Here is a 15,276-nt window from a genome sequence, read left to right on the forward strand (position 1 = left end):
GTATGGCGACAACCCGCCCAGTGGGTCCGCCGGAATCTGAGCAAAGTTCACGAGTGCCTACCAGGCGAGTTCTTGGTTGCGAGTGTTAACTACCAACGAACGACGAGCAAATGTTGATCTACCCTCGTATTTTAAGTGTTTCTCTATTTAATCCGTGGTTGCAATTTTAATTATTTTAATGATTGTGTCATTCCAATTATGCCGATTCCTCTCTATTATTTAATTTAAAAGACTGAATATCGAATATTTTGTTTTAATATCAAGCAGCCGATCTTGGTAACTATGAACTTTGAACATTTTTTATTTGTTTAAATATTTTAATATTTAAAAAAGCTCATACGTCACAAAAACTATGAGATTGTATTAAGTAAATACCTAAATGAAACTTTTAGTAAAAAATGTGTTCAGAGTTACCAAGATTGACTGTAACAATGATCAATATTTTTTTACAATATTTAAGTGATTTTAATGATTATTAATGATATAATTAATGAACTCAAGAATAACGATTAAGTGATCACTATGACAATGAACAGTTTTATCGATTAAATTATAATTTTAGTTCAATAGATAATTTTAAGATTTTTGTGTTAGGCTTAGTTTTATGCGCTCAATTTTCTCAAATAAATGGCTTTAATGAATTTGGTGTATTTTATTGTTTTCCCTATTCTATAAAAAAAACATCTTTATTATGATAAAGTCGGTATAGCCCTGTTCCAGACAGTGTACGTTACGTCAGGGGCGGCTCACTCCGCGATTCTATCGCCGCGCTACAAGTACATGCCAGCGGCAGCGAGTTCGCGGCCTAATCAGGGGTGGCGCGTGTTCTCACGGAACGCACGTTCGCACTTTCTAATGTTACTTTACGTCGCGAGTTTTTTTTAAGGTTCATATGCTATGTCCGCGTGTGGAATGTCTAAGGGACCGGCCACATCAGAGCGGCGCGCGCCACGCCACCTGGGGCGCGTCTTACGTCCTTCCTATACAAAATGTACTGAGAAGACGTTTTTTGAATTACACTCAGGTGACGTGGCGCGGACGTCCGTTGCGCGCCCCGAGACACGCGACGCTTAAGTGGGAACGCTGGCTAATAATGCTTAGTTAAATAGATATCATGAATAAAATAAATACCATAGGACATGTTTACACAGATCTACTATTGATTAAGTCCCCCGAAAAGATTCATGAAGGCTTGTGATGTTGGAACTTAACACTTTCGAAACCGGGCTCTACGCGGCGCTACGACATTTTCGCTACATACGGGGAAACCCATGTAATCGGCTACGCTTCTACGAGCGGTGTGCCCGACAGTCGGGTTCTTGGTAGCGAAAGTGTTAAACAAAAATATATAAATACCATATATATATACCTAGAAAGTACCCAAGACTTGAATATAATAGTATAACATTTTATCTGAGTATTAAGAGCGTTATAACATTTCGGCGTCGGGCGAAATTAGGTATTTTACCCGCCGCGCGAGCCCAATATGCCGACCCTTTCTAGCACGTCTTATCACTCGCTCGCACTACAATAATGGACAAAACAATCTTGATCCTTTCTATGGAATTTTGATAACAACCACAATCTACTATCTCGATATAAACTTTTGGTTTCTAATAAACATTATTTTGTACGAAAATACGAGAATATAGCGCGAAATAATATCAATTATGTTAAAATTTATTTAAAAAATTAAAGTAATAATTATAAAAGTAGATCCCATCCCAAATATTTGCTTTTGTTATATGATAAGTATTAGAGTAAAGTATATATTAATATGATGATAAAATAAGACAAATACAATTCTAATTACTTCAAGGTGGTGCTCAGGGTCTGATGATGGAGCCAGATGGTGGTCACCAATACCAATGAACAATATGACTATACAACTTCGTGGTTTACATGTCATTCTAGCATTTTCACTTTCACATTTCAAGTGCATATACCACGAGTATAGGTTTTCGGGTGTGCTGATTTAAAAATTAATGACTGATTTGGAATCTGACATTGCTGACTGTCACTTTGACACAAAAGTCGTCATGGGTGTCGTCAAATAGGTTTGCGGGGTGCTGATTCCAAAATTAATGAACAATGTGGAATCTGACATTGCTGACTGTCACTTTGACACAAAAGTCGTCATGGGTGTCGTAAAATAGGTTTTAGGGGGTGCTGATTCCAAAATTAATGAACAATGTGGAATCTGACATTGCTGACTGTCACTTTGACACAAAAGTCGTCATGGGTGTCGTCAAATAGGTTTGCGGGGGTGCTGATTCCAAAATTAATGAACAATGTGGAATCTGACATTGCTGACTGTCACTTTGACACAAAAGTCGTCATGGGTGTCGTCAAATAGGTTTGCGGGGTGCTGATTCCAAAATTAATGAACAATGTGGAATCTGACATTGATGACTGTCACTTTGACACAAAAGTCGTCATGGGTGTCGTAAAATTGGTTTTAGGGGGTGCTGATTCCAAAAATAATGACCAATGTGGAATCTAACATTGCTGACTGCCACTTTGACACAAAAGTCATCATGGGTGTCGTAAAATAGGTTTTAGGGGTGCTGATTCCAAAAATAATGACTAATGTGGAATCTAACATTGCTGACTGTCACTTTGACACAAAAGTCATCATGGGTGTCGTCAAATAGGTTTCCGGAGGTGCTGATTTGAAAATTAATGACCGATTTGGAATCTTGACATTGCTGACTGTCACTTTGACACAAAAGTCGTCATGGGTGTCGTCAAAAAGGTTTCCGGGGGTGCTGATTCCAAAATTAACGACTATTTTGGAATCTCACAGTGCTAATTGTCATTTTGACACAAAAGGAATCATGGGTGTAGTCAAATAGTTTTTAGGGGTACTGATTCCAAAATTAATGAAATGATTTAAAAAGTTATGACCGATTTGGAACCTGACATTGCACAGTACCCCTGGAAACCTATTTGACGACACCCATAACGACTTTTATGTCAAAGTGACAGTCAGCAATGTCAGATTCCAAATTGATCATTAATATTGAGATCAGTACCCATGAAAACCTATTTGAAGACACCCATGATCACTTTTGTGTCAAAGTGACAGTCAACAGTGTCAGATTCCAAATTGGTCATTAGTTTTCAAACACTTCCGGATACCTATTTGACGACACCCATGACGACTTTTGTGTCAAAGTGACAGTCAGCAATGTCAGATTCCAAATTGGTCACTAATTTTGGAATCAGCACCCCCTAAAACCTATTTTACGACACCCATGACGACTTTTGTGTCAAAGTGACAGTCAGAAATGTCAGATTAAACATTGGTCATTAATTTTGGAATCAGCACCCCCTAAAACCTATTTTACGACACCCATGACGACTTTTGTGTCAGAGTGACAGTCAGCAATGTCAGATTGAACATTGGTCATTAATTTTGGAATCAGCACCCCCTAAAACCTATTTTACGACACCCATGACGACTTTTGTGTCAAAGTGACAGTCAGCAATGTCAGATTCCACATTGGTCATTAATTTTGTAATCAGCACCCCCTAAAACCTATTTTACGACACCCATGACGACTTTTGTGTCAAAGTGACAGTCAGCAATGTCAGATTCCAAATTGGTCATTAATTTTGGAATCAGCACCCCCTAAAACCTATTTTACGACACCCATGACGACTTTTGTGTCAGAGTGACAGTCAGCAATGTCAGATTGAACATTGGTCATTAATTTTGGAATCAGCACCTCCTAAAACCTATTTTACGACACCCATGACGACTTTTGTGTCAAAGTGACAGTCAGCAATGTCAGATTCCACATTGGTCATTAATTTTGGAATCAGCACCCCCTAAAACCTATTTTACGACACCCATGACGACTTTTGTGTCAAAGTGACAGTCAGCAATGTCAGATTCCACATTGGTCATTAATTTTGGAATCAGCACCCCCTAAAACCTATTTTACGACACCCATGATGACTTTTGTGTCAAAGTGACAGTCGGCAATCTGAGGTACTACATATTCGTAATCTGAAAGTAATCAAGTCAATAATTTCAGTTATTTTGAATCGACTATGATTCCGAGTTATTGGTAATAGTAATGATTGTATAGATGATTAGTGATTCCTTTACATGTAATGGTAATTTACCGTTTCACTTGATTACATTACAAGTAATCTGACACCCAGTAGTGTCAGATTACAAAGTAAAATCAAGTAATCGTGTAATCCGGAATCGATTACGATTTCCCCATCTCTGGGTTTAGTTATATGGTTCATTGGTACTGGTGACCACCATCTGGCTCCATCATCAGACCCTGAGTACCACCTCTTGTCAAAGGTCTTGTTGAGACGAACCCAACGAGCCTAAACACGAAGTCGTTTACTTACATGGTTCACTGGTACTGGTGACCACCTTCTGGCTCCATCATCAGATCCCGAGTACCATCTTGATGTGTCTTATCATCTTGACCGTATTGTAATTTTCACATTTTTATCATCACAACGTTGTAATACTTTAACATTCAAACATAACAAAGTATTACAAAAGCAAATATTTACGGATCTAGGATCAAAATCGTTGGTCGCTGTTTACACACACACAATGCGAGGATAGCCCGTGTAGAAACAAGGCGTCCGACCCACACAACAATAAATATTCTCGACGTTTGCGATGAAAACTCGGAGACCAAAGCGACATACGTCTTACCTGCTCGAGCTCCGGCGCGGCACTGAAATCGCAGGCGTCCGTCGCCGGTAAAATAGCGACAGGAAGGCTAGTTTTCAAAAAATTGGCAAAAAATCATGATAAAATATTATAACGACAAATGGATAACAGCAGTTTAAGCACATTGTGCAGATTATTTATATACTAAAATAACTTCGATAACATGTAGATTTTCGGAGAAATGATCACTTGTTTCGATGTATTTTCAAGACAAAATTGAGTTCGTTTTACTTTCAATTTCTCAATTTCAAAGGATTAAATGATAAATATTGTTTAATGGGCCTTAAGTACAAGATATTTGGAACTTAAATTTACCTCATTTATGAGAGTGATCTTATCAAATTGTACATAATAAGAGCTCCGAATTCTGTGCTTCACGCGGTTTTTCCTAAACGAGCATCAGAAAAACAATCATTACTAATTGAAAAAGCTTTTTTTTTCATATGTTTTTTATTTAACCGACAGTTAATAAGATGTTCTAACTGAAACAAGTACTTTCACTGTCTTTTAGTATGAGTAAAGTGTACAATTTTGTCGATAAATATTGTGCATTTTACAATATATCGCCTTTTTTTGTCATAGCGCTCTTAAATCGTTTTAATCCGTAGGCAACCCTATCGCCGGGCGCCGCGTACGTGAGGCTCGTTTCTTTGTTAGAATTTTGTAGGTATTTAAAAAGTCGGCATGTCGTGAACATCAAAGCAGTGGGCCTTCTGTACTTGTACTATTATATATTCTGTGGTTACGTGTCAACGCGATGTACACCTAAACATTGCAATTCAAGGTACAAATTAGATTGCACTTTTTCAAAAAGTGACTCGTCTTAAAATCTATCGCTAAAGCGTCACACTTTCTAGATTAGCGGGGTCTGGAAAATGGTTAAGCAAATATATTATTTCGTACTAAAATTAAGGTACCTAATAAAATTTTAAGGATATCAAAATAAGGCAGATAAGAAAAAAATGCTCTGATGGGTATTATATTATTTATTCATGTATATTTAATATAATAATTGTCCTCAAATTTACAATAAACGCCCTTCAGACCGTCATCGGTCCAACCAACATGTGATGCTAGTTACTCTAAAAATTCGTTACTTTTATGATAACCACTTTAATATACTCCACTGAAACATACACTTGATATTTTGTGCGAATACGGCCAATGTTTAATGATATAGTAACCAAATTTCGAATCAACCATTTGTTTCCTAGTGACTATCACTTATTTAGAGTTACTCAACCCGAAATTTTTAACATGGTTGTAAAACATAGAAAATGTAATATTATTGGCTATGTGTACGATTTGGTCGGGCGTTGTTACTTATGTTGTACATTTATTTCAAAAGACTGTGATCTATATTACTACCCACGAAACCTTGCACATAGCCATAATTTAATTATTTTAGGTCGAGTCACAAAGTTTGTCAACAATAATTATTTTAAGTTCTTTTTTTAGAAAACTATATCATTAAGCGTGACAGTAACTGCATAACATTGAAAACTAAACTAAAAATAAAATATTAATAATAATCAACTACAAATAAATTTTAAATGTAATTATTGCTTTTAAATATCCATACAATTGAAATAAGTGGAAGAGCTATCAAAATTAATAAAAGTTATATACACAATTAGATACTTAAAATAAACTCAAATCTCTAAGGGCTTTTCAATACAAACAACATTGTATGAACCTTTTGTAAATTATACAATATTAATAAATTCAATCGCCATAATTTTAATTTAACAATACTTTTCAGTACAGATGGTGTTTTTTGCGCACTAGTGCCAGAAGTGGTTCATTATATGTCAGGTTGAAACTTCGGAGGGCCATCTGTACTGAAAAACGTCGTACGATACACGTGCGAAAAGGAAATTCTTAACTCGTGTCGATTTAAAACACTCCCTTCGGTCGTGTTTTAATGTATCGCCACTCGTTTCGAACTTCCTTTTTTACGCACTTATATCGTAATGTAGGTACTATTAAGTAGTAAAATTATTATTTTTTTGAAATAAGTAGTAGATGAAAAATGTGGCGTCCCATGGATGAATGGACCTTAATGCTTCATATTTTCTCTTGGAATTTTGAATGAAAACAGATGCAGTTGCAAGCATAGGTTCCTTCTGTTAAGGAATGCCACAAATAATTCTTAAAACGAGTTATGCACCAGTAATTACAAAAAGCACGTCATATTATAACCATAACATGGTTAAAAAAAACTATTTAAAGTGGGTATTAAATATATAATAATCGTGACAATCGTGTGTTTTGGCTAATAGCCATAGATACAAAATGAGGTACCTACATATAAAGTGCATGGCGAATTTATCTATGATTTCGTTCATAATTTCTCCATGCAATTTCGCAAATAACTGTACCTCATTGGCTGAATATTTTTCGTCTAAAATCCAGAGATAATAAATACAAAATACGGGAATGGTTAGGATGTTTTAAAATAAATGTAACTATGTATATAATAGGTTTAAACCACCGTACAGAGCGGGGGGTTACTACTTTCAAGGAAAATATACTTTGCAATTTTGAGCTTTGGTCCCAATGGCGATTTCTACGCGGCCCCCACTACGATGGCGCTTACAGCCTGGAAAAAAAAAGAGTAGAAAAGAATAGGGGCGCCACCGTTTATGTAAACCGCTTTGCATGTGGCAACTATTTTGACACTTCTGTATGAGAAAAGTGTTGCAATTATAAAAAAAAATTAGTTCCATTTATACTCTTTTTTTTTTTCGTTATTCGTGTTGTTTAGAAAGCATTCTGCAGAAGCAAGCGAACTATAAGGAACATGTATCTAAATAATAAGATATGACGTGCAAATAAAATCGGCATTCAAGCCAGCTTACCTACTATTTTTAAACAATTTTGACCGTAGTCAAAATCATTTTTTTTTGTTATTATTTTGAACTCCTACAAATTAAAGTAGTTGTAAAAGAACATAATTGGGACTATAATAGTATTTATAGCTGCCTAGTACACAACACATTTCTACAAAAATTCTACATTTGGAATGAGAGTAGATAAATGCAAAAAATCAGAATTGTGTAGAAAAATGTGGAATTTTCAACATACAATAGATATTATGTAAAATCTCATAAATAAGAAACTAAATGATAAAAGCCACCCCCAACAGAAAATATCTTAAAAATGTAGGATGGCGATATAATACATTTCGATAAAATTATAAACAAAGTCTAACTAAATAAGTACATTCAGTATACATTTCACACCATTCTTTTACCATTTTTATAATTTACTTTACAATACCTTAAAAAGAGGGGTCTATTTAATGTCAAATAAATTTAGAAAAAACTACCTAACTCTTAGAAGCATTTTTCTGTCTATAAGAAATAAACATCAGGGTATGTCTAGTCTGTATCTTTAAGTATTTGGGCATTTTCAGAAATTGATGATTGCATTTTCTGTAATTTGAGGTATTTAAAAGAACGTAATCAAATTTTTTTTTACATTTTCGACAGGTTTAACAGTTTTAAGGAGCTTTTTGAGGGTAGATTTTGTTTACATTTATTTAAATGGACATTTTCAGAATATGAGGTCCCTCAGTTAGCGTAAGTTGTTAACAAAAATTAACTCGCTGTCAGTTTTGTGAAGACAACATAAAATTTGTCTAAAAATTTACTTTTTTCACATTCTGAATGTAGATTATCGCTTAAAGTTTATGTAATTAACATAAAAACAATAACTGACTAATTGGGGGGTCCCAAATTCTGAAAATATCCATTTAAATAAATGTAAACAAAATCTACCCTCAAAAGGCTCCGTAAAACTGTTAAACCTGTCGAAAATGTAAAAAAATATTTGATTACCTTCTTTTAAAAACCTAAAATTACAGAGTATAGGCATACAACTTTACACCTTTGTCATTAAACTCGCTCGGTAGTTATTTAAACTTATTTGTACCACTAAGACCCAACAACACTTATTTTTACTTACCTCTACGTTTTGACACTACTAAGATTATCAGAAGCTGGTATAAAAATATTCTATCGTAACATCAACTAGTCGAAGCTACAACCTCCTTAAAGGTACTTCTTGACTAATTTAAATTTATTTCATACCGGATTAAGCAAAACAGTAAAATTCAGAGCATAAGCTGAAACTGAGCAAATATAATATTGCACAAAGTACGCCCCATTAGTGCGTTTTTACATTATCCGACCCGATATGTGATGTTTTAAAAGACAGATATCAAGAATGGCGGCTTTAATATAAAGGATATTGGTACTACATAAGATATCGGATAATGTGAAAGCGATCTTATGTGTCGAAGTGGAGTCAAATGTCTCACTTTGTCACTTACCATAATGACGAGATTTGATTGTATTTTTATACGAATACGAACAAAGTAGCATGTTTTCAACGACACTATAACTTAACCCCTCGAACGCCTTGTTCCAGATCTGTCACTGTCACAGACAATTTAAACTGAAATTAACAAATTTAAAGTTATTCAGTAACAAATTTTTGACATTGGCGTCACAAGGGTCAGTTAATTCATTATTCCACGCATGAAGTTATCACTTGATTTTCATTTTGGTCCATATTAAGGACCTCTTTTAGTTTAGGGCAAATTCGAATTTCTAAGTATTTGTTTACACAATATTTCCGTCTTTATGCAATTATTCTTCTATAACAAATAGAAAGACCCATTTTGCAATAAACTCGAGAAAACGTAAATGCATTGATTGTAATATCTCAAGTAAAAAAAAAATTTTTTTTTCAATAGTAAAAGCTAAAACCAGCCAATGATAATTCGGGAAACTATTGGTACTAACAATATTCAAAAGTTACAACCATCTAAAACATTAACTTCGCTATCATAGAAACGGTTTCTATATTTAGTAAAATCAAAATCTCAACGATCGCGTTTTGAGTTTGAGCTTTCAAATTATGCTCGTATTGTATATTTTATTTTCTATCTAATAATGTGGTGGTATAAGTATCCATTTCTCCACTTAGTTATTTTAGAATCGAGTGCCTTTATACACACGACTCTAATATGCACAAAAGCATGTTCAGAAAGTTCTGTTCAAGTTGGTGTGTATAAAAATGTCAACAAACTTAACTGTACATGAGCGAATAATCGTGACGGGTGGTAATAAACATGGTTCGCACAAAAAATTACATCAAAATTCAATTGAAAATAATATCTTCAAGAGTTTCGGTATGTACTCATGCACAATCATTTTTAACACATAGACAATGTTCAATGAGTTTATTTGATGTAAAAATTTTCGTCATGCATGAGAACGTCAGATTATTATCTTTTAATATGGCAGTATACGCTATTATTTACTAACATGCATCGAAAATCGAAATATAAAGACCATCTTTGCAAGCTTTTGACCAATGGTCGAAAAATGGTGTTTAGCATGTTGAGAGGACTATAGGTTTTATCTACATCGTGCCTTTTCTCCCTATTACTATCATAAAGAATTTAAACCATTTAGAAAATTACCAAGACACATCAGGTTTAAATAAAACGTGAATTATAAAGGTTTTTATCAGTATTAAGGAAATTTCAAGGAATGTACAGTACAGCGTATATATATAGCGATTGTAGCAATTATACAGACATTTACATTAGTCAATTTTATTAACTATTTTTTGATCGAATCTTGTAAATTTGGCTCAATCAAATAAATGACACATTTTACTATTAAAACATGTCGTTTTCGATCTATATCAGTTTGGTCATATCGGACCCAAGAGCGTAAATTTACACGCATTTTAAACCAAGAAAGAAAAAGTTCAAGATCCATACATATTGCACATCGCGAATGACATATGTACATGCCTACGTAATATCTTCTGATATAGGCTGATATGCACCACTGGCGAACTATATTTACAATACTACTTTAATAACAACGATGCACCTTTTCCGCGCATATTTTTTGCCAATCATATCATTGCAGCATTTACGCAGATAATCAATCAGTTGAACCCACACTTTATAGTCTGACAAAAAGAGTTAAAATTAAAAAAGTGACAAAACTGGAGTGTCGTATATTTCAAATTAAGAATCATTAACCGCTTGCTTCCCACTGAACTCTGAGCAAAAAAAAAACGTTACGACTGTTTAAAGTTTAAATTCTCAAGTTTTTGTAGGTGAATTTTGTTCCGTGGGTGTTGAGGGGTGAAATGTAATTATGTACCTTCCTCGCATATCAAAAGGTCATCCCGCGTCATGTGCATATTATGTGTAGAGAAAACTATTGATGCAACTCACTAATAATTTTGTGATTTTTTGTGAAGTCGCGACTCGTATGGGCCGTCCCTTTGAGATGCAAGCAATGATGATTTAGGAACTTTTTAGAATAGCTTTCTTCTATGTACCTATATGTAACATTATATAATAGATGTTAAAATAAACAATTTCAATACAGGATTGTTGCCATGTTTACGAACTTAACCCCTCAAACGCCTTGTTCCAGATCTGTCCTAGACAATTTAAACTGTAATAAACTGAAGGTTATTTATTCAGTAGCAAGTTTTAAACAATGGTGTTCCAGAGGTTAATATCAAAAATAAGTACGTCAGTTACAGAAAAAGTAGCGATCTCATTAGTTTTCTACTATTTTACGACGCCCAGTAGGTTCATACCTACATCTCGGTAATTTTTAGACTTTAGGTTTGTCTATTAAGTATATTTTGGCATTTTACACTTCTAAGTCGAGGTCTTGTATTAATATCAAAACCGTAGAAAATTTCAAGCATTTCAACTTTCCAAAACCCCTTTTCCAATTTCTAAATTTAAAATAATTTTGATTTTAGAGCAACGAAAGGAAATCTTACAGTTTAAAGGAAAACTCGTTTATTCCTTTTAAAAATTGTTACTAAAATTAAAATCCAGGAATGAAAATGATACATAAAATCAAGTAGGTTTATAAAAGCACAAAATTGAGCACATATCAAATTTAATCGCTCAACCTAACCATTCTGGCATGGATCGGCCATTACCCAATATCATTGCAATAGATTCTGATTATACTGAGCCCTGTTCGGCGCGAAATTATTATTCATATTCATAGGTTGTTGGTATTGAAACGACATTGGCATAACAGGTTGTTTAGCGGGGCTATTAGGGTTGGATTTCAACTGGTTGATGGTAGGCGCGGGGCCCGCTTTAGGCGACCTGGGGGCTAGTAGGTTGTCTAAATCTAGGTTGATGGATCCTGTGGTGTCGGCCCAGGTTGCCCCGAGTTTGGTCGCCGGCTTGGTAGTTTGGTTGGTTGCCGGTTGGTCGACGGGCGTTGGTTGCAGACCTGTTTAGGAGAGTTTGATAAATAGGCTGTTTTTTAGTCAATTACTCCGCTTTTTAGTTTATGTATTTCAACAGCATATTTACAATACACAATGACAACTTAAAATTATGGTAATTGTGAACGGATATGAATAGGTCAATAAAAAAAGGATGCCTATTTATTTTATAATAAATAATTGTAGATATAGATTTTAGAGCGACTACTTAATATCTACACCGTGTTTTTTTGTTTTCCGTTAAATTCGACACGTAGGTTCATTATCAGGAACCACCCTGTATATCACTTTTAGTTAAATTCGCGAAAAAAAAATTATCATTTTCATACATAATAAATGAAATTATTAGTGTGAGAGAATAACATTCAAGTTAGTGTCAAGTGATTGACGGCACATGTCAAAACAAATAACATAAGGAATTGGTAAAGGATGACAAAGATGAATGAGAAAAATAAAGATCTTTATTTTTTTAATAACTCGATAACCGTAAGAGTTAAGACGCTAGTTAACGGAATTCAATAAAAACAGGGTGTATAATGAATGTTATCAAGGATACCCGTTCACTAAATTACCAAAATTATGATTTTTAACCCCTAGAACGCCGTTGTCAGAAATTTGCTACTGAATTAATAACATTTTAATAATTACAGTTAAAATTATCTGTAACAGATTTGGAACAAGGCGTTTGGGGGGTTAATAAACATTAAAGATTACTATAACGCAAGTTAAGAACGCTCAAAAGTACATACTCAAAACACACAAGACTCCAAAAAAGCGAAGAGAAAAAAATAAATAAGACGTTTAATTAAAAGGTCTTTATTGAATAAAACACGGTGGGCACATTTTAAAAACTACCAATTATTCTCAAGTAAAACTTTCATAACCAATAAGAAACAGTTTATAACAAAATCGAAGTGTAACATTTTTTTTTAATCATCACATTTATTCTGACATTTAAGTTTATAGACACCAACCCTGACATACATTTAAAACTACTTATTTCATAATTAATATATTTTTCCCCTCACTAGCTCGGAAACGCGTGTTTTGTCCTTTAATACCAGCGGGTAAAAACGCATTTTATCCACTAGTGGGTAAAGTAATTTGACCTTGAATAAAGTCAAATTAACTGCTTTAAAATTGATAAAAGTAGGTGAATCTAGTAATAAAGATGACTTACCACCTGTGGAACTACTGGAAGCAGTGAAAACGCATTTTTTGCGTTGTAGTTTCCTCGCTATAGTGAGGGGAAAAGTTTTGTGTTACACTCGGGTGCAAATGTATTTTACTTCTCGTGTATTAAAAAACTCGCAAGTTTAGGATTCTATTCTCGAACCACTCGCTTCGCTCGTGGTTCAACTATAGAATCCTTTCACTTGCTCGTTTTTCAATTCCACACTCGGCGTTAAAATACAACTTTGCCCCCTTGTATAACAATTAATAACTATTACAATTATCTTTAAGACAATCACAAAGTCTATACTCATCATGTTTTTACTTAACTAAAAAACGCTAAATTAAACATACCTATTGGAAAAAAATTACATTCCATTATCAGCTGTGAGTCGTGACATAATTTATCAATCACTACATAGTATAAAACAAAGTCGCTTTCTCTGTCCCTATGTCCCTATGTATGCTTAAATCTTTAAAACTACGCAACGGATTTTGATGGGGTTTTTTTTAAATAAATAGAGTGATTCCAGAGGAAGGTTTACATGTAGGTATAGTACCCGTGCGAAGCCGGGGCGGGTCGCTAGTTTTATATAAAACAAAAACACATTAAAATTATACCAAGTATCCAAGTCATGACCAGAAATATATGACTATTGTCAGGGGGGCGCTGTTACTCTGGTGACAGTTCAATATACATAGTATGAAGAAAATAGTTCTAATGAAATTCCGCAAGATGGCGCGTTGTCATACATTTCTGGCCAGGCATTAGTAATAACATTTTTAATAATTAAACGAGTGCATGTTTTTTTCTTATACCTACATTAAAACTAGCTTACATACGTTACTACCAAGGACGATTATAAAGGACCAGCAGAGTCCATACTAAATACCGTACCTCGTTGGCAGCCGTAAATCTATGTCACTAGATGTCACTAAGAGTGTCATTTGAATACAAATGTCGTTTTTTTTTAAAATACGCACGCGGTTGTTCAACGGCATTACAAGTGATACAGTGAAAAGTATATAGATGACGCTAGGGGCCCGTGTCGTGTCCCTGTTTACAACGCAAGCCATCGTTCTTATTTTGAATTATGACAATCATGCAAAAGAGTACCATACTGTCAAATTTTCTATCTCTTTCATTTTGAGCGTGACGTCAATGATTAGTAATATTACTTTCAATATATTTAAAATTTAGATTTTAATGAGGCCATTTCGAACGGTGTTTATGATAGATATCATGTTGACAATCAATCTCCTGACCGTCTCGCTCACACCAATCCTATCCTATATTTGAAGGAGTGCGACCGAAACAGTTGAGTATTATTGAAGATTTTTTAATGTCTAAAATCTTATTGGTAGTTGTCGAAAACCCGCTTTTTCCATAAAGTGTTGGCGCGACGTCAAGTGAATGATAGGCGTACGAGCAAGTACGCGTTGGATGGTCGACTACTATGCGCGGCGGTTTTTACGCGTACTTAGGGTGACACAAAATCGAAAAAGGTCGTCGAGCCATAAGTACGCATACTTGCTCGTATCGTACGTCTATCACCCATTTCAGACTGCGTTTCGATCGGCGTTTAGCGTCAATAATTATCAGCTCGGCTTCATGGCTGTACGAACCTTAGCTCGGACCATCGAATATGAAACTTATAAACTTCTTTATACACAAGGGTATAAAGAAGTTTATAACCAGGTGCTCCATGACACCATTGCACCAATCTGTCGCCAGCACCGCTACACTTCAACGGCCAAGTCACACAACATCCATACTAATATTATAAATGGGAAAGTGTGTGTGTCTGTTTGTTTGTCCATCTTTCACGGCAAAACGGAGCGACGTATTGACGTGATTTTTTAAGTGGAGATAGTTGAAGGGATGGAAAGTGACATAGGCTACTTTTTGTCTCTTTTTATATCCCCCCACTTCCTTAGAATGGAGGATGGAAGTTTGTGGAGAGATTTTCGAATTTAACGCGAGCGAAGCCGCGGGCAAAGGCTAGTTAACTATAATAATAAAGAAATCGCAGTAAGGAACTTTATGTAGATTTCATTACTTTTTAGAGATAAACAAGCAGCTCCATCGAGAC

General features: G+C 34.8%; 1 protein-coding gene across 1 annotated transcript in view; it reads right to left on the reverse strand.

Moving 5' to 3' along the window:
* Window positions 1-9,904: 9,904 nt before the first annotated feature.
* LOC125238435 (clathrin interactor 1) overlaps window positions 9,905-15,276 on the reverse strand; it is a 59,609-nt gene continuing 54,237 nt past the window's right edge. The window contains exon 11 of the mRNA XM_048145780.1: window positions 9,905-12,015. Within this exon, the coding sequence (XP_048001737.1) occupies window positions 11,717-12,015 (299 nt within the window). The 3' untranslated portion in view covers window positions 9,905-11,716. The remainder of the gene's footprint in view (window positions 12,016-15,276) is intronic.

This window comes from Leguminivora glycinivorella, chromosome 23 (assembly GCF_023078275.1).
Source record: "Leguminivora glycinivorella isolate SPB_JAAS2020 chromosome 23, LegGlyc_1.1, whole genome shotgun sequence".
In the NCBI taxonomy this organism is placed as follows: Eukaryota; Metazoa; Arthropoda; class Insecta; order Lepidoptera; family Tortricidae; genus Leguminivora; species Leguminivora glycinivorella.